Source organism: Corticium candelabrum, chromosome 21 (assembly GCF_963422355.1).
Source record: "Corticium candelabrum chromosome 21, ooCorCand1.1, whole genome shotgun sequence".
NCBI lineage: Eukaryota > Metazoa > Porifera > Homoscleromorpha > Homosclerophorida > Plakinidae > Corticium > Corticium candelabrum.
This window is the reverse complement of record NC_085105.1, coordinates 881047-899054: the sequence shown is the minus strand read 5'-3', so window position 1 is coordinate 899054 and position 18008 is coordinate 881047. Positions and strand designations below refer to the sequence as shown.

Sequence of the window (18008 nt, the reverse complement as noted above, 5' to 3'; positions counted from 1 at the left end):
CGGACGAGCATCAACGTCTGACGTCCATCTGCAACCCAAGAGACACGCCTATCCGTCTTTTCGATCTCCAAACATTCAAAAACGACAACGACGGGCAAACTATTCCTTGTGAGTTTCAGTATGTCTGTCACCGTGACCACCATCATATTCCCTCCTCACACTGGGAAGCAGAATTACTCCCGGAAGGTCGTCAGAGCTGTATGGAACTATTAGGTACATGTCGACCTGTGCGCAGAAAGACTGGGGTGTTGGCAAGAAAGGGATGTGATCAACATGTCGGGCAGTATCGTTACCAAGCTATACCGGTCGAACAAATAGTATCATATGTTTGTATACGAGTTCAAGGCGTCGTGGAGTAATCTCAGAATTGTGAAAATAAATAGATACCGTCGCGTTGTTGATTGGCGTCTGATCGACGTGCACGGACGTAGACATGTGACATTAATCAATTATTATAGAATTGTCGTGTAATTAGCTGTGTGTTATGTGTTAGTCTGCTTCAGTGGGAATTGTGCATGCATTACTGTGGTTGAAATATATTATTATTATAGCACGATTGGTACACTAGAGTAGCACTGAGTCTATAGTATGCAAAAATGTCTAGTTCAATCTAAACGTTTAATTAAAGTATGCGCATTACAAGCACTTACTGCTTTTGCAACATGGAAACTAAACACTTACCGGTCACTGCACTGCGCGCGGTACTGTACCGGTTTTACTGTTTGGGACTCCAAAGTAGGAGAATCCGGGCACCGTCGCAGATCAATTGCGCATGCCTCGCCTGAAAGAAATATTTGTACTGTTATGGCGTCTTTCTATTCGTTAAAATGGCTTTTCTGCGTATCACTACAGTTGCTGATTTTGTCTCAATGTGAAGGAACGCTCTACGTGGTAAGACAACTTTCTTTCGCACACACACGGTAATTTGCTTTTGCTTTCGCAAGAAGATGCGTCGCGTCGCACCACAAAAACGCATCAAACGGTCCGCCATTGTTTCCGTCTGACGCAACGAGTAGCGCATTTGACGTAGACTCAACCCATTCGAGTGTGTGACTCAGAACGTGTGGGGTGCGCTTTTCACTCGTCGAGGGGCGAGGTCGGAGCGCTATGTCTAACGCGAATGCGTGCAGGTGTAGGTGTAGACATTGATGACCTCGTTGCGACAATACACGAACGTTTGAACGAGCATGTCGTCACTTCCGGTTTCGTTTGTGTCAGATCTATCCGGACAACTACACGGCGGCGTTCGACACAAGGCCGGCCGACTTTGGCAGCGCATTCACCGAGAATGGATTGCTGGTGTGATTTTGCGTGCGGCCTAATGGCTGGATGGTGCGTGATGGTGTTTGTTGTAGGGCAAACTCTTGTATCCACGTCCTTACAATGGCTGCAATGTAGTGGACGAAGCTCCGGGGGAAGAGCCAGGCTACGGACTGCATTGGATTTGTGTGGTCGATAGAGGAGGATGCAATTTTGACCTCAAGGTTAGTTGTGTGTGTGTGTGTGTGTGTGTGTGTGTGTGTGTGTGTGTGTGTGTGTGTGTGTGTGTGTGTGTGTGTGTGTAGGTGTGTACATTGCAATGGAGTTGTGTGTAGGCGGGTGGAAGGGCGGTCAAGCCACATGCACCCACACTCACGCAGTCACGCATGTCATTCATTGCCTACACTCTTTGTGACGTCAATATGAAAGACCGGTTCTAACTTGATCCTATCCGTTTTTACATTCCCTAGAGTTACATGGAGGCATGAAACGCTATAGGGTACAGACGGGTCACGTGACTTATGATTCGCTCCACGCATGCGTTCCTTACAGGAGGCATGTGACAACCTGCTAGGCACCGCGTGACACGTGACTAATACATTCTGTATTGCACTTGTATTACCTGGCAGGTGCTAAACTGTCAAGAGGCAAACTACCTGGCAGTCGTCGTCGTCAATACAAAGGGAAGCAGTCTAGAAGAAATGGCCGGCGCCGACTGTGAGTTCTCGTAATTTGGGAAGTGAAGGTTAAAATTTCATGTGCTATGATTGATCATTCAGTTGCTGCCAGAGTTGTCATCCCTTCACTGATGGTATCATATGTAAGTAATTTGTGTGTGCGTAATACCGTATCATTAATATCTATATTGTGTTTCTGTATTTCGGTGTGTGTGTGTGTGTGTGTGTGTGTGTGTGTGTGTGTGTGTGTGTGTGTGTGTGTGTGTGTGTGTGTGTGTATTGATGGTTTTGGCAGCTCTGTTGACTGTGAGCTTGTTCAGTTTTTGTGTAACAGTATGTTTCATTCTTTAGGAGACTGGAGAGCTGCTCAAGAAGGACGTTTTGTTCAACATCAACAAGAAGTAAGAGCTTTGCTGTTCGTGACCAGTTTGTGTGTCGTAATGCTTTCCGTTTATTGCAGCATGACAGTGAGGCTGACCGACGAATATGTTATGCTATGGAGACTCTACGTCGTGCCATTCGTCATCATTGTCGGCTTGTGTGTATTTGTTACTGTCGTTTTTGTAGTAAGTTTGACCTTTAATTGTCAGCCAGCCGGCGATGTATTGTGGCTGTATCCATTCATTTGTCTTACAGGTCATCAGAGTTGTCGGACATCACAGGGCTTTACGTCGTTGGCGTTTCCCTCGTGCTAACTTGCGTAAGATTCCTACCAAGCGTTTCAAAAAAGGTTGATATTAACCATCATTCCTTTATACATCCCAACGCGTTGATGTTGTGAATGTGTTTGTTGTCAGGAGTCGACGATTGTGATTCGTGTGCTATTTGTTTGGACGAATACGAAGACGGAGAGAAGTTACGAGTCCTTCCCTGTCAACACGGTAATACTAATTTTGTATACGATGTCTATCTGCTCGACGGTTTGGTTGCATCTCATTGCAGTCTATCATACAAAATGTGTCGATCCGTGGTTGACCCGGGGAAGAAGGCAATGTCCAATATGTAAGAGAAAAATTAAGAACGATGGAACATGTGACATGGGTTCTGTCGAGGAGGCCACTACGGCGGGTGAGGAAGAGACTCAATCTAATAGAATCGATCGCGAATCTCCGGGTGAAACAACCCCACTGGTTACATCACCAAATCGTCAGTACACTGGACAGTCGATGCGTAATCCTTTGAGGGAGCCATCGAGGGAAGTTGGTGCTGCTACTAATGCTCTTGCTGGGAGATGCGATGACGAGCAAAGCGAGCTTGTTAATGTTGCACTTAATGCTGAGACGTCTGTTGTTGTTGTTGATGAGAGTGGAAAGAGTCACGTGCACGTGGATGGTGTATCGAAGAAGGGACTGGTTGATATCGAGGACTTGGGCGCAGAGAGAGAACTTCAAGTTCGGTACATTGATAAGTCACCTAATGTTGAAGTTGGCGGTGGTACTAGTACGAGTGTGTGATGTTCGTGCACCTAATGGCTCGATGGACTGTCTGACTTTGTCATATCGTTTGTCATATCGCTCGAATAGCATTTGGTTGTCTCTTTCTAATTGACTATGCTTTTAGAACGGCTATGTATATAGATAGATCAGGTGAGGTTGTAGGTGTGGTATCTAGGTATGTACTCTCGTTATCTATTTGTATTCTCAGACCTTTGGTGTACGCAGGGCGTGTAAGATGGGCGCGGGAGAATCCGCCCCGCGTAAACCGAAGGTCTGGTAACGCAAGGTCCTGTCGGTCACAGCATGTTCTTGTTGCCGCTCGTTTTTCTTGTCGGTCGAACGCTTGCTGACCCCGTGAAGTTAGCCGTCAAACCTTTTGACCTGCAACGCGTGCGTTTGACCGATGGAACATCGTTCTCTAGAGCTCAGCAACTCAACACGCAATATCTACTCATGCTCGATCCCGACCGGCTGCTGTACAATTTCAGACAGACCGCTGGTATTAACACGACCGCTCAACCGTATGGCGGATGGGAAGCGCCCAACTGTGAGGTACGCGGTCACTTTGTCGGTCACTACCTCAGCGCAACGGCCATGACTTGGGCGAGCACGGGAAACGATAGTATACGCAAGAACATGGACTATGTCGTCTCTGAGTTGGCAAAGTGTCAAGACAAGATGGCGACCGGTTATCTCTCTGCATTCCCAACATCCTGGTTTGACCGTTTGGAGAGTCTGAAGCCTGTCTGGGCGCCATTTTACACCATACACAAAATCATGGCTGGACTGTTTGATCAGTATCGGATCACGGGCGACACAAAGCCGTTAAACATGACACTCAAAATGGCCGCCTACTTTAAAAAGAGGATAGAGAGCGTTATTAGCGATTATACAATCAGTCGATGGGAGAGCATACTTAATGTCGAGTTTGGTGGCATGAACGAAGTGTTGTACAACATGTACGAGGCGACGTCGCAACTGGAGCTTCTCTCTGTGGCTCATCTTTTTGACAAAGCTGTTTTCATGGGTCCACTTGCCGTCGGGGTGGACGAATTGACAGGCTTGCATGCCAACACACACATACCCGAGGTGGTCGGTGCTGCGAGGCGCTATGAGGTGACCGGAGATGAGGAGTACCGGCAACTAACGGAATACTTTCTCAGATTAGTGAATTATACGAGAACGTATGCTACCGGAGGAAGCAACATGGATGAACACTGGCAAGAGCCGCACCGGCTGGGAGACAAGCTAAACGTAAGTTAGACAGAGAATGGATGTCAGGGGTGGCCAACTGGCACTATGGTGCCAAAGGTGGCACCAGCGGCTGGTCTTGGCCACCAAGCAAGCAATGATTTGGCACCACAGCTTGAAGCCACTCAAGCAGATGGTGACATCTGTGACTGAGGTGGTGATGCATGCATGTACATACATGAGTATGTACTATGTATCTATAGGTAGGTAGCCTGAAACCAGTCTTGTGTAGGTGTATCCATGTGGGCATGTCATTTCCGTTGGACACCAGGATGCAGCACCAGCCTTATACGAACTTGGCCACCCCTGGATGTAATCAACCTTGTTTCTCTGATTTCTTGCTTTTAGGGTGCCACTGAAGAGACGTGTACGCAATACAACATTCTTAAAGTTGCGAGGCATATATTCCAATGGCAAACGAGTATAGATATCGCCGAGTTTTATGAGCGCGCCATTATGAATGGAATCATCGGCGTCCAACGGCCCAATTCTCCCGGTGTGTCGATTTATATGAACCCTCTAGGTGCCGGTGTCAGCAGACTCAGTGGAGCTCACAGCTGGGGCACACCGTTTGACAGTTTCTGGTGTTGCTATGGAACTGCGGTGGAGAGCTTCTCCAAACTTGGTGATTCGATCTACTTTAAGGACACTGCGAACGGATCTGCATTGTGGATCAATCAGTTTGTCTCCAGTAGTGTGGAATACAATGAGGCAGGGCTTGTGATCAACCAGAAATCCAATTTTCCAGCGGTTTCCAATATGCCTTTTACTGACAACAGCGTCACAGTGAGGCTGGACTTTACAGCAACGAAGAAAGCAACAACCTCCACGTCAGTCTGGATGCGCATACCTTTCTGGGCAAAACCTGGAACTATCAAAGTAACTGTTAAAACAGGCAATAATACATCTACAGTCAAACCTATGCCTGGACGTTACTATGAGCTTGCCAAAGTCTGGGACTCGGATGACTATGTAATTGCATCTTTCTCACCGACTCTGCGGTCTGAGCACATCTCTGATGACCGCCCTACTTATATGAACCTGTCCGCCATTATGTATGGTCCTCTGCTGCTATGTGGAATCACGACAGGTGAGAATGAATTAGTAGGAGATAAAGAACACCTTGAAGATTGGGTAGTACCTGTGGACGAAATCCCACTTCACTCTATAGCACTCTACACAACATCAGCAAACAAGCAGTACATCAGACACTCGGGTTTCATGGGTTGGGTATCAGATATAAACCCAGAAGCAGGCACAGATGCACCAGACGCGACATTTAAAGTCTCCAAACTGTCTAATGCATCAGACTCAATTCAAATCTCCAGTGTCAACTACCCCAATTTCTTCCTCACACACAAAGGTGATGACCAGCTTGCTCTTATTTCTACTGATTATTCTCAAACATTCAATAAGTCTTCGACATTCCATCAAACACCTGCACTTCTCAATACAAGCAGTAAAACTGCATTTTCCCTCGAACTAGGTGACATGCCCGGCTATTACATATCAACTATGAAAGATGGACAAAACCGGCACACAAGTACATCGCTTGCTCGTCTTCCACTTTATGCCTCAAAGATGCAGCCCGGTCAAGCATTTGCGGCTGCTAGCACATTTACCCTCGAGGATGCAGTTTTCAAGTACAAGCCCTACAGCTTTGTTGCTCTTGGGGCAAACCGAGACTACCTGTTGCAGCCACTCAATTCAATGGTTGATGAGCAATACACAGCGTACTTCAACATTACCATGCCCTAACACAAGCAACAAAACAGCTGTGTGCTACTTCACATTATTACATTTCGCTAATTAGGAGAGTCTACTAGGTATACTGCAACGCATGCGCGACTGTACAGTTTACATACACTCTGCTAGACGCCAAGCTGCCAGTTACTTTTGTCTACGTGTGGCCTATATTTTTTCATTACCATCTCTACTCGTTTCTTCATTTCTCTGTTGTACACGCGATTGCACGTCTCGTATTCCATGCGTTCTCTTCTCTTCGCCGGTTTCTCGTAGTATCGGCCCTTTTTTATCTTGTCAACCAGCTTTTCCCTATCCATTGCTCTCAACAGTGTCCTCTGCGCGCCTTCGGCTGTATCACCACGCAACAAAATCGTCCTAGACAGAAACTTCAGATGGCGAGCCATGATAGTTGAAATCAATTTCGCTCGATGACCAGACCGTTGTTTGTCCTAATATGCGCATAGCTACTGTCTACAGCAACAACATTGTGTGTGCTAACAGTTAGCATAGCACATGGGCAAGCATGCAGGCAAAATTCAAATCAAATAATAGAAAAATTTTACCGCACTAAAATTAATTAATGCAAACAGCAGGCGTAGGTGTGTCACTCCGGACGACAAATTGATTTTAACTACTGCCACCGTGGCGAAGGTTTGTTCCTCTGTCTGTCTGACTAGTAATGTATCAGATTGTGTGTATAAAAGATGACTAGGCTGAGTATCTTGTAGGCTGACACAGAAGATAGACGATTGTTGCTGTCTGGAGCCTTGTCTCTGCTATGAAAGTCAAGGAAATTCATCGCACCGCTAATATAGCGTTTAGTCCTGCCAAACATCATCCCATATTGTTGGCTGCAGGAACAGCTGCTCAGCAATTGGATGCCACGTTTAGGTACGCACTCACATTGTGTGCACGTGATCTAGCTGGGATAACTAGGGCAGCAATGTTGTGTTGGCAATATAGTACTACTGCTGCGTTGGAGATTTTTGCACTCGACCTGGCTGAGAGTGGTCTTGAAATGCCATTGAAGGCAAGCATTGCTGTCCAGCAAAGGTCTGACTATGCTTATGGCTTAGGTTCATGTTGAATATATGTGTGTCTGTTTGTCTAGTGGTCTGTCCTTCTGTTCGTTCATCTGTCTGTCTGTTTATTTGTCTGTCTCTGTCTGTCTGTTTATTTGTCTGTCTCTGTCTGTCTCTCTGACTGTCAATATGGCTTTCGTAAAAGGTCGTTCAACTGTTGATGCTATGAGTATTCTTGCTGATAGTCTTCTTAGTCAAAAGGATGCTGGTCATCATTCTGGTGCCGTTTTTCTTGACTTGAGCAAGGCGTTTGACACTGGACCACTGCCCTCTACTAGAAGAATTGTCTTTTGCTGAGGTTTCATCTAGAGCTCTCAATGGTTTCAAATCTATCTCACTGATCGATTTCAGGTTGTCAGAAAAGGCCAATGTTTTCTGCTAAATCTCCTGGCCTTAGAGGTGTTCCTCAAGGTTCAAAGCTAGGTCCTCTTTTGTTTATTCTTTATACAAGGGATTTGCCAATGCAAGTGTCTTTGAGTAAGATTCTTCTTTACGCGGCTGACACATGTCTATTTACGTCTGGAGTCTCGTCTCAAGATGTTACCAATCGTCTTTCAATGTGATCTGCAAAATATGAAATCCTGGTTTGATGTGAATCTACTCAAATTAAATGGGAACAAATCAGAATTCATTCTCTTCAAGCCATCCAGAGTCTCTCACTGTGATTTGTCTTTATGTTGTCATTTTGTGGACGGTTCATAATTGCATCTACTTAAATCGGCACAGTACCATGGATTAGTGTTTGATGAAGACCTAAGCTGGAAAGTTCATGTTAATGCAGTTGTCAAAAAATATTTCCAAAAGATAGGTGCTTTGCGTAGTTACAGTCGTTGTCTTACCATGGAGGCTAAACGATCTTTCTAGACAGCTGTCATTCAACCACATATGGGGTATGGCTCTGTCATGTGGTCAAACGGATTTCATGGAATATAAAATCGGTTGGACTACCTGGAAAAGGCAACTATTTGTTTGATCATGGGTTTTGCCTTTGATCAGCACACTGGTTGCCTAGACTTTCTTGCAAAGAATATTCAAATTCGTTGTTGAAATACTTGTCATTCAATACAGATGGTCCAATCTATCTTCTGGCGTCTTCTCCCATCACATTATGGTTGTGGTGTACAGGTTATCCTTATATTTTGCCAGGAGAAGTGCACCCTCGTCACTAGACCGGCTGATTCTTGGGGTCTCTGTGTGTCTCGCCCTAGAACCAACGCTCTCAAACAGACTTCCTTTTATCGTAGCCAAGCTCTTTGGAACAGCCTTCCAGCCTATCTTAGGCAATCCTTATCTTCTTCTATGGAAGGCTATAACAGTTTTAAGAAGAACTTGAGAAAGCATTTTGACAGCTCCTCATTTCCTAATTAGTCTTAATTGCATAACTGTTAGTGTTAGTGTTAGTTGTTTTATATATAGCTTCTGTTGCTCATGTAGTTATAGTCTTCTGCAGGATGCCTGGAAGATCGGTGTTGCCGAAGGTTTTCCCTGGCTAAATAAAACGGCATTCATTTATTCATTCATTTATATATATTTGAGAGATATTGCTATCACAACAGATATATGTCTACAAGAAACTAACCAGGGCCAAGAGCCCCTATGTCACACTACGATTCAGCTAAACCCGGAAACCGTCCAGCTGGAATGTTAACAGTTTCCTGGCCAATTGACGTCTTGCCCACAATGCTGAGGATCTTGTTGTGGATCATCTCTGCGTTTTCTTTCTGGAGACAGACAGCTAACCGGATGGACCAATCCCTTTTAAAGTGGCTGGAAGAAACGTTTGAGACAGATGGTGCCAGCAATGAAGCTTCCTTTAGCGTCGCCTCAGCTCGTTCCCCCATCTTCCGTAGACCTCGATAGCAATAGGTCGGAAAATGTGTTCAAGGTTAGACGCCTTTGTCACGTATGTTGTGTTCTTCTCTTTCTCCTTAGCAGTTGCAGCAAAACCAGCTCTTTCACTGCTACCTGATAAGTTAGTGTTTGACCATGGGTCGGTCACGGTGATGTCGAGCAACAACTTCTTGCTATCACGGTAGTTGTAAACTGCAATATCAGGGTGTTGCTTGCCTTCAAATTGAACCGTGATCTCTTTCTTACAACAGAAATCTACAGACCACAGCATTCATTCATTCGTTCATTCATTCATTCATTCATTCATTCATTGTCTGTCTGTCTTTTTGTCTGTCTATTTGTATGACTGTTTTATGTCTGTCTTTCTACTATATTAGTCTGTCTTACTTTGTCTGTTGTCTGCTATCTAAATTCAGTACATAAGCATAATAGTGCAGTAACTAGATGTGATGTGATAATGTGCTGGTCTAGATTCCATAAACTTGTATGGGCTGCGTATGGTCTCAGTGGTGCAGATAGAGCAAATGGTTTGCTGATTGGTGGATCAGACAATGGCACCGTGTATCATTGGGACTGTGCAGAAATAATGAAGTACAAACATTTATGAAATGGAGACATTAGCATGACTCGTGTTGAATGCTTTACTAGGGGAAAAGAGGGTCTTGTCTTCAAAAGTGATATGGTGAGTAGTACCTTTGTGAGTAGTAACAGTAACATTGATGTGTAAAGTCGTGATCTTTCTGTAGCATAGTGGGGCTGTGAGGGCAATGGATATCAATCCTTTCCAAGTAAGAGAATTTCATTGTAGTCTGGTTATAGCAACTGATTTTATTGACTCCTGTATGTACCCACTGGTTGCATGTCAATGAGATGCTTTTGTACTTTAGTCGAATCTTTTGGCAACTGGAGCAAGCGAATCTGAAATTTTCATCTGGGATTTAAATAACCCTGAAAGCCCAATGTCACCTGGGGCAAAAATTCAGGTAATATGCTCTCAAGTTTATAGCATTGTATTCAGCTAAACAAAGAACAACAATTTGTAAGTTGTCAATGTATGATCATATTAAGTAATTGAAAGCATGTGTTTTAGCCTCCTGAAGATGTGAGTTGTGTGGCATGGAATTGTCAAGTTCAGCACATCTTGGCGTCCACATCTCCTAGCGGTCGTTCTGTGGTGTGGGACTTGAGAAAGAATGAGCCCATCATTCAAGTCTCTGACCATTCTTCTAGAATACGATGCAAAGTGATTGCTTGGCATCCTGATGTAGCAACACAAATGGCAACAGCATCTGAAGATGATCGAAGTCCGGTGGTGCAGGTGATCGTATATGGTGTTTGTTGAAAGGGAATTTGCTAGCTTTTGTTGCTGTTGCACTTAGCTGTGGGATTTGAGATTTGCTACCTCTCCGATGAAAGTGCTTGAACATCAGCGGTAAGTGTGTGTGCATGTGTACGTGCATGCGTGTGTGCATGCTTGTGTGTGTGTGTGTGTGTGTGTGTGTGTGTGTGTGTGTGTGTGTGTGTGTGTGTGTGTGTGTGTGTGTGTGTGTGTGTGTGTGTGTGTGTGTGTGTGTGTGTGTTTGTGTACAAGACATTAGGCATCATGAATGATGGCGACTTCCAGGTCCAGGTGTGTGTGTGTGTGTGTGTGTGTGTATGTGTGTGTGTGTGTGTGTGTGTGTGTGTGTGTGCGTGCGTGCGTGTGTGTGTGTGTGTGTGCATGCGTGTGTTCTACGTTTGCATTTTCGTCTTCAACTGCTGTTCATACATTATATCAGCATGTATTCATGCAACTGCATATGGTTGTAGTGGAATCTTGTCTATGGCTTGGTGTCCTCGTGATTCTGATTTGCTGCTCACCTGTGGAAAGGTCAAATTTTATAACTATTTTGCTATGTATTTGTAATACTTGGTTTCTATTGTGTAGGACAATAGAGTTCTCTGCTGGAATCCTAACAGTACTGCTCAAGGCGGCGAAGTTGGTCTTATCTTGCTGTGTATACATTGACTTAGTGCATCAAATGATTGTGTGCTGCAGATTGTTTATGAGCTACCAACAACATCGCAGTGGAGTTTTGATATTCACTGGTGTCCTAGGAATCCGTCTGCTATTGCAACGGCTTCGTTTGATGGCCATGTCAGTGTTTTTTCACTTATGGGTGGACACACAGCTACTGACAAAGCAACTGTGAGTCTAATCTGTTTTAGTTAGATCTGTCTTTATTTCCAGTGATGATATATTTGTATGTTAATGTGTTACTTGCTTTTATGTTTGCTAGAGTTGAGTTTTGTTGCCATTTTTATAGACTGTTGCTAGTGATGATCCATTTGCTTCTTCTATTCTGGCACAGCAACAGCCAACGACCATGTTGTTGAAGACTCCTCCAAAATGGTTTAGAAGACCCTGTGGGGCTAGCTTTGGGGTATGTAGGATTGTTCATCTGTTTGCCTTACACATTGTCTGTTTCTTTGTGTATTTGTGCTATCCAGTTACAATTTAGTTGTTGTTTAGTTTGGGGGCAAGTTGGTTTCATTTGGACAGTATGAAGGTCCAAAACAAGTTCATATCAGTCAAGTGGTGACGGAGTTTGAGTTGCTGCAGCAGTCTCGTAATCTTGAGGCCGCTTTGCGGTGCAATACAGTCGTAGACTTTTGTCAAGAAAAAATTGAGTCGAGTGAGAGTGACCGTGATTGTCAGATATGGAATTTTTTGAAGGTTAGTATAATGTGTGTAAGTAGGTATGAGTGGTGAGCTTGATTTTGTTACCCTGGTGCATATTACTGTATGGTAGTTGTTAGATTGATCATAATATGTGGCTGAGTTAATAAATGAATTTGTCAGGTAGGATTAGCTAATGAATCATTGATTACAATGACATAATTAGGAGCATTCAATCAGTTTTGTCTCATACGATATTGTGTGTATAATGAATTCACATAATAGGCTAATGTGCACTAAAGTGTAGTGTTGAAACATGTCGATTAAGGAATGGCTAGACAATGCTATGCATTTTACACACACACGTGCACACGCACATGCTCTCACACGCACACACACATTTTTATTATTGTTGTGTTGCATACAATAGATCCTGCCTGGGAATGATACTTTTCAGGCAGGGGGGACAAGTGTGCTAAACTAAGGATTTCTCACTATGCATTGTTGCCAGATGCTTGCATAATGCTCAGTGCGGAATTCACATTGTTGTTGTGAATGCAGGTCTGTTTTTCCAAAGAGCCACGACAGAACTTCCTAACTCTCTTAGGATACACAACTGAAGAGCTTGAGAAGAAGGTAAGATGATTTTTATAGCACATGCTTGTGTGCTCTAAAGTGAACAAAACTGATGCAACCTAGACTTTTGTTATCTGTTTGTTGTGTAGGTTGGAGCACTGGTAGGTCAAGGTCTGGCTCAAACAACTGGAGTAGATACCACAACTTTGGCTGAGAAAATGGAGAACCTAGAAACTAAGGTATAGTACAGTACGGTGTTAACTTTATGTCTGTAGTTGTACCTAATGGTTGATGGAACTAATGCTTAAATAACAGAAACACTCTGTTAGCTGAAAGTCGTCTTTTGTTAATTAAAATGTTTATTTGTCAGTTGCTTATTAAGTAAGCAAGTGAGCCTCAAGGCACATGCACAGTTGTCACCAATGAGAATTTACTGCTCACTAATTTAATGTGGAATAGGAATACGTATTCTTTCTGTACATCAGTCAGATAGTAATTGTGTATTTTTGTATCTGTGTGAAACCGCGTGTGGAAGTAGATTGAAATAAAAGTTACTGAACTTATGTGGTGGACAATAGGGTGAACAATGAAGTCACCTGTTATTGGTATAAAGCAATGTCAGTGTATATTTTGACATCAAATCAAAATTGGTGTGGCATATTCTGAAGTGCAACGACTTTGCACTTTGTTCAAAGGTTATTTGATTTAGCACAGACTGGACCAGTAAACCTAAGTATCACTTAATTACCTGGCGTTGTCTATAGGAAGTTAGTAAACTGATGTGTTGCAGAAGATTGAGTTTCATGATTCAGACAGCCTGCAAATAGCTTATTATGTTGTGATGTTAGTTATGGTAAAAGACAATTTTGTACAACTGAAAACTAGTAGGACTGAATGGTTGATTGTGCCATTTGCAATATATGTTTGATTTAGGATGACGCAGCTCAGGAAGCACAAGCTCAGGCATCACTTGCGTTTGAGGGCACCACGTTGACTGAAAGTGACCCATCACCATTTGATGACTTGAATGAATCTGCTAGCCATGTAGATCAGACACTTGCAGCAACTGGAGGAAAGCGACCGGGCCAACTGCTGCTTACGACGCAAAGTAAGAAATATTTAATGGTGGAAGATCAGTTTGATATTAAAGTTTGCTGTATGTTTGAAGTTTCTTCTCATGTGGCAGCTCCATTTTTGATCAGCACTGATGACAGTAAGTTTGAAAGAGGATTACATACTAATTAATATACAGTAAGGCTATCTATTATTTTTAATAATTCATTTTATTATAATAGTTTTATACATGATTTTTGATTACGTTGATTAGATTACATTGAGGTCTTGTAATCTGCTTATGTGTTACAGACGTGGATGGTGTATTGAGCAAAGCTTTACTCATGGGAAACTTTGAAATGGCTGTTGAAATCTGTCTCCATGGCGACAGAATGGTCATTACAATAAACTAGTTTTTTACAGATATTATACATTAAAGACATTTGTGTAACAGGCTGATGCGCTGCTCTTGGCAGTTGCTGGTGGTTCTGAATTGTTTGCAAGGACACAGCAAATTTACTTTCAAAAACGAAAGAGTCAAGTATCAAGGGTAAGCAAACGGCTGACAGTTGTGCTTTGTTGTTGTACACAACTATATGACTATTGGTGGTTAAGTGGCATGTTGTTTGTTATAGCTGGTGTCAGCTGTAGTTCAACGTGACTGGTTAGATATTGTCCAGTATGGGGAGCTTGAGAACTGGAAGGAGATGTTGGCAGCTCTTCTTACGTATGCGCGTCCAGAAGAATTCCCAACTCTTTGTGGTCAGTGAATTGTACAGATGTAATACGGCAGTGGTTTCTGCCTTTAATATAATTCAAAGTTTATTACATGTGAGATTTTAAAATATTTACAGTGCATCTATAGTGTTGCTTGTTGTTTTCCTTCTGTATTGATGCCGTTTCTTAACTGGATTGTTTGTTTTGTAAGATGTGCTTGGTAGTCGATTGGAAACAGACGACAAGGGGCTCCGTGAAAAAGCTCTACTGTGCTATATCTGTGCAGGCAATGTGAACAAGCTTGTTGATTGCTGGTTGGTATTACCTTTACAATTCATGTATGACGGACGCAGAGAGACTGACAAACAAAAACAGAGGGATAAATTATAGTGTTAAGAAACTGTTAGTATCATGTTGCCATAATGCAATAACTGGGCAATAGAAAGACCAACTGTAAGAACAGTAGAGTGGAAATGACTGGTACTGTATACACACAAAATCATATTGCGAATTCACCAATTCTGTTTAAATGTGTATTTTGATTCATTCTAGGGCTGAAATATCGGAGAAGCCTGATTTTCCTATGGCTATTCAGGATCTCATTGAGAAGGCGATGGTACTGACACGGGCAGTTGAGACTGAACGAAAACAGGCTCCATCGACTACAAGCACTATCCTCTCTCACAAACTCCAGTAAAACCACTCGCTTTCATTCAACTACCTTACGAATGAAATAATATTGTGTAGGCAATATGCAGTGCTTCTAGCATCACAAGGAAGTCTTGATACTGCATATGGCTATCTTGAACGTGCTGTCACTGCACAGGTAATTAGGTGGTTAATTCAATGTGAGCTGTGTAGTTGAGCGTTTTGCAGGATGCTCAAATGGAGTGGAGGGATCGTGTTTATCGTGCCCAGGCAGTCAGTAACCAACGTGCTCCCGAGTTTCCATTTGACGTGATTAATGTACTTCCTGAACAAGCACCGGTTGTGGTTAGACACTTGGCTATTTATTGTATTGTATGTTTAGCTAGTTGTTTACTTATTTCGTAGCATGCTGCTATTCGCGGTGATGAAATTTCTCGTCAGCCGAAGTCGATTGACTCACAATTTGGAGGTCAAACATCTTTTGCTGGCCATTCTGTTCCTAAACAGCATGCATACCAGCAGCCTCTTTATTCTGGTGGACCTAAAGATTACAGCAGGACAGCAGGGTCTAGTGGATTCTTACAACAACATCCAGTTGCTACGTATCCACCTGGTTCAATTCATGCAGTGTCACCTAGGCCACCTTCCGTGTCTGACTCTTCATCTTTCTCTTCAACTCAACTGGTCCCACCTTCAGGACCTCCAACTGGGGCAACTCAATTGGTTCCATCAATGCAGCATCCGTCAGTGCGTCCGCCAATAGCAAAGACAGGTATGTTTATTGTTGTGTGCTTGTTGACGTGACACAGATGATGGTGCATTGCTAAGGTAACTAATGTAAGTCAACTGCACCCTGAGTAGTGTAGTGGTTTTCAGATCTGATCAATTGAAATTTTGAAATAGCAAATCATGACTTAGGCATGCATGCATGCACTTGTTCACGTGTGCACGTGCTCTGCCACTTGGTGAGCATGGCAGCTATACTACAACAGACTATGTTTGTGAAGATTTGTGTCTTCAAAAAAAAAGGACGGTGAGGTCTGTTTCACTGATGCTGATGTATGCTGTCATCCAGTTTCTTTGAACTACTCGCTCTTTTATGTATCTGGTATTTAGGAGTAGTATATTGTATACGACTTTAGGTCATGGATTACAGTATTCACGTACTTCGTGCTATTGTTGCTGTTACTGTATGTCATATTTGTTACATCTAGAGCGTGTGCAGGAGCCTGTTCCACCTGGCTGGCATGACCCTCCTCCGCTCAAGCCAGGGACATCAGTAAGACTGACGATCAACTCGTACGTATCTTTGCTGGTTATGATTTGTCCTAATTGTGTTAGACTCCTACTGCGTATGTTGCTCCTGCACCAATCACAGCGCCAATAGCCGGTATGCCTGCTCCTACTCATGAACCTATGCAGGCTGCAGGACAATGGCATCTGCCACATCAACCACCACAGAACTTGCAGAGGACAAATCAAGAGCACCTTTCTTCTCCACCAGCGAGAGTCAAAAAGGTTAGTTTGTGTAGTTTCAATTGACTTTGACTACGGCTATAGGAGTGTGTAGGTAAAGTGTCGTCTTTAATGGTAATTTAGTGCTCTTTTGCTTCTTATGCAATCAAGTCGGCTTTCGATCATTTGTCAACTGGCCACTGTTAAGGATTTCATATTAAATGATCTTGGTAGTTTCGTTTGCTGCCTAGTAAGATCAGTGGCTAAGACCAGATAGTTACAGATTTGATTTCAACATACTGTTATTGGATTACTCAAAGTTTGAAATGGTCTCACTCTGGTCTGCTCTTGCTGTTTATATACTAACACCCTACGGCAGCACATCATGGTTTGCTCAATATTAAACTTATGAAACAAATCAGGCAGAGGCAAGGATGAGCCAGATGAGTAATGTTTAAGAGTAAATATTTTTGAAATTATAGGCAGGATAGTAGCACATGCACATTTGTATCTCAGATTGGTTTTACAGTCGAGTACAACGTCTGAGTGTTTATGTTGGTATATTCACAGGAACCAACTCCTCCTCCCTCCAAGCTAAAAGAGCCTATTCCAGCTGAGCACATGGCACTGGTTGAAACATTTGATGGGCTGTTAGACCGCTGCAGAAGGGTTGCACAGAATCCGGTATCCATTCCTGCCACTTCACCTAAGTCAATTACTTTACTCAATTGTCTCTCTGTTAGGCAATGAAACGAAAAGCAGATGAAGTCAAAAAGCGACTGGATTTTCTCTACGACAAGTTGAGAGACAAGACGGTAAGCTAGCTGTGCGACTACAATGTTATTGATTTACGTGTAAGCATGTGCTTATCTCATGTGCTTATCTCTAGTTGACCCCAACTACATTAGGCAGCATTCACCAAATGTGCCAAGGTAGGAAGTTGATGGATGTAGTCAGACTGAACAAGTCTAACCCCACTCTGTTATTCATTCTCTGATATTGGCATTGGATATTTGCCCAGCCATGACAGCCATTTGGGAATGACAGGGTGGTGCTAGACCTGCTCAATTCTAGATAAGTAATCAGCAAGCTGCTGTTGCTTCTTTTCATGGACCATGTTTCATAGTTATTCAAGCTGGAGATTATCAGTCAGCACTTGGTATACACCAGGGCTTGGTAGCTAGCAGCAGCTTCAATGAGACTAGTGGATTTCTGCCGGGTTTAAAAACTCTGCTACAGATGAGTCTACAGCTACGGGTGTGACTTCGAATTTAGGTCTTGATGCTTGCTATCACAGCAGCAAGTAGAATATGTATGTATAGTGATGGATTGTGGTAGTTGTCTTATCATGTGTTGGACTGGACAACCAGAATATATGATTGCGTACTGGTTGCTTGTACATCACATTTACTTGAGCAACTCCACAGTAACTATGCAGTAACAGAGCAAGAAAACACTACATCATAACTGCAATTGTTTGAAAACTGTGCAGAGCGTGATAGGCTTGTCTGATTTGTTGTTGATCACATTGAATTGTCCGTTGTATCTGTTTCGGTTTAATAGCAGCTAATGCATCGATACGATGTGGTGGTTTTCT

At 43.2% G+C, this 18008-nt stretch overlaps 3 protein-coding genes across 3 annotated transcripts; all 3 read left to right on the top strand.

The window, feature by feature from the left end:
* The first annotated feature begins 770 nt into the window (after positions 1-770).
* Positions 771-3582, top strand: LOC134196263 (E3 ubiquitin-protein ligase RNF13-like). The gene is made up of 10 exons (XM_062665353.1): positions 771-891; positions 1219-1299; positions 1356-1484; positions 1890-1977; positions 2040-2080; positions 2289-2338; positions 2398-2503; positions 2574-2667; positions 2735-2818; positions 2880-3582. The coding sequence occupies exons 1-10, from the start codon at positions 805-807 to the stop codon at positions 3389-3391; spliced, it is 1272 nt and encodes a 423-aa protein (XP_062521337.1). The 5' UTR covers positions 771-804; the 3' UTR covers positions 3392-3582.
* A 79-nt stretch (positions 3583-3661) lies between these two features.
* Positions 3662-6529, top strand: LOC134196262 (uncharacterized). The gene is made up of 2 exons (XM_062665352.1): positions 3662-4627; positions 4973-6529. Exons 1-2 carry the CDS (start codon positions 3677-3679, stop codon positions 6380-6382), a joined length of 2361 nt encoding a protein of 786 aa, XP_062521336.1. The 5' UTR covers positions 3662-3676; the 3' UTR covers positions 6383-6529.
* A 447-nt stretch (positions 6530-6976) lies between these two features.
* On the top strand, positions 6977-18007 carry LOC134196145 (protein transport protein Sec31A-like). The gene is made up of 32 exons (XM_062665212.1): positions 6977-7021; positions 7099-7261; positions 7334-7423; positions 9775-9894; positions 9952-9985; positions 10050-10091; positions 10191-10286; positions 10394-10621; positions 10683-10735; positions 11113-11173; positions 11231-11281; positions 11342-11491; positions 11610-11726; positions 11816-12019; positions 12524-12598; positions 12688-12777; positions 13472-13646; positions 13707-13751; positions 13904-13986; positions 14046-14141; positions 14227-14353; positions 14520-14622; positions 14861-15001; positions 15056-15134; positions 15185-15301; positions 15362-15728; positions 16171-16235; positions 16298-16474; positions 16982-17095; positions 17155-17226; positions 17301-17343; positions 17538-18007. The coding sequence occupies exons 2-32, from the start codon at positions 7149-7151 to the stop codon at positions 17672-17674; spliced, it is 3465 nt and encodes a 1154-aa protein (XP_062521196.1). The 5' UTR covers positions 6977-7021; positions 7099-7148; the 3' UTR covers positions 17675-18007.
* The last annotated feature ends 1 nt before the right edge of the window (position 18008 follows it).

Bases quoted from the DNA above. Each gene is read 5' to 3' on its own strand.
- LOC134196145 (XM_062665212.1), top strand. From the start codon at position 7,149: ATGAAAGTCAAGGAAATTCATCGCACCGCTAATATAGCGTTTAGTCCT. The intron at 13,647-13,706 runs GTAAGAAATATT...GTATGTTTGAAG, and splicing joins ACTGCTGCTTACGACGCAAA to TTTCTTCTCATGTGGCAGCT. The intron at 15,002-15,055 runs GTAAAACCACTC...AATATTGTGTAG, and splicing joins ATCCTCTCTCACAAACTCCA to GCAATATGCAGTGCTTCTAG.
- LOC134196263 (XM_062665353.1), top strand. From the start codon at position 805: ATGGCGTCTTTCTATTCGTTAAAATGGCTTTTCTGCGTATCACTACAG. The intron at 1,978-2,039 runs GTGAGTTCTCGT...TTGATCATTCAG, and splicing joins AGAAATGGCCGGCGCCGACT to TTGCTGCCAGAGTTGTCATC. The intron at 2,819-2,879 runs GTAATACTAATT...ATCTCATTGCAG, and splicing joins AGTCCTTCCCTGTCAACACG to TCTATCATACAAAATGTGTC.
- LOC134196262 (XM_062665352.1), top strand. From the start codon at position 3,677: ATGTTCTTGTTGCCGCTCGTTTTTCTTGTCGGTCGAACGCTTGCTGAC. The intron at 4,628-4,972 runs GTAAGTTAGACA...TCTTGCTTTTAG, and splicing joins GGCTGGGAGACAAGCTAAAC to GGTGCCACTGAAGAGACGTG.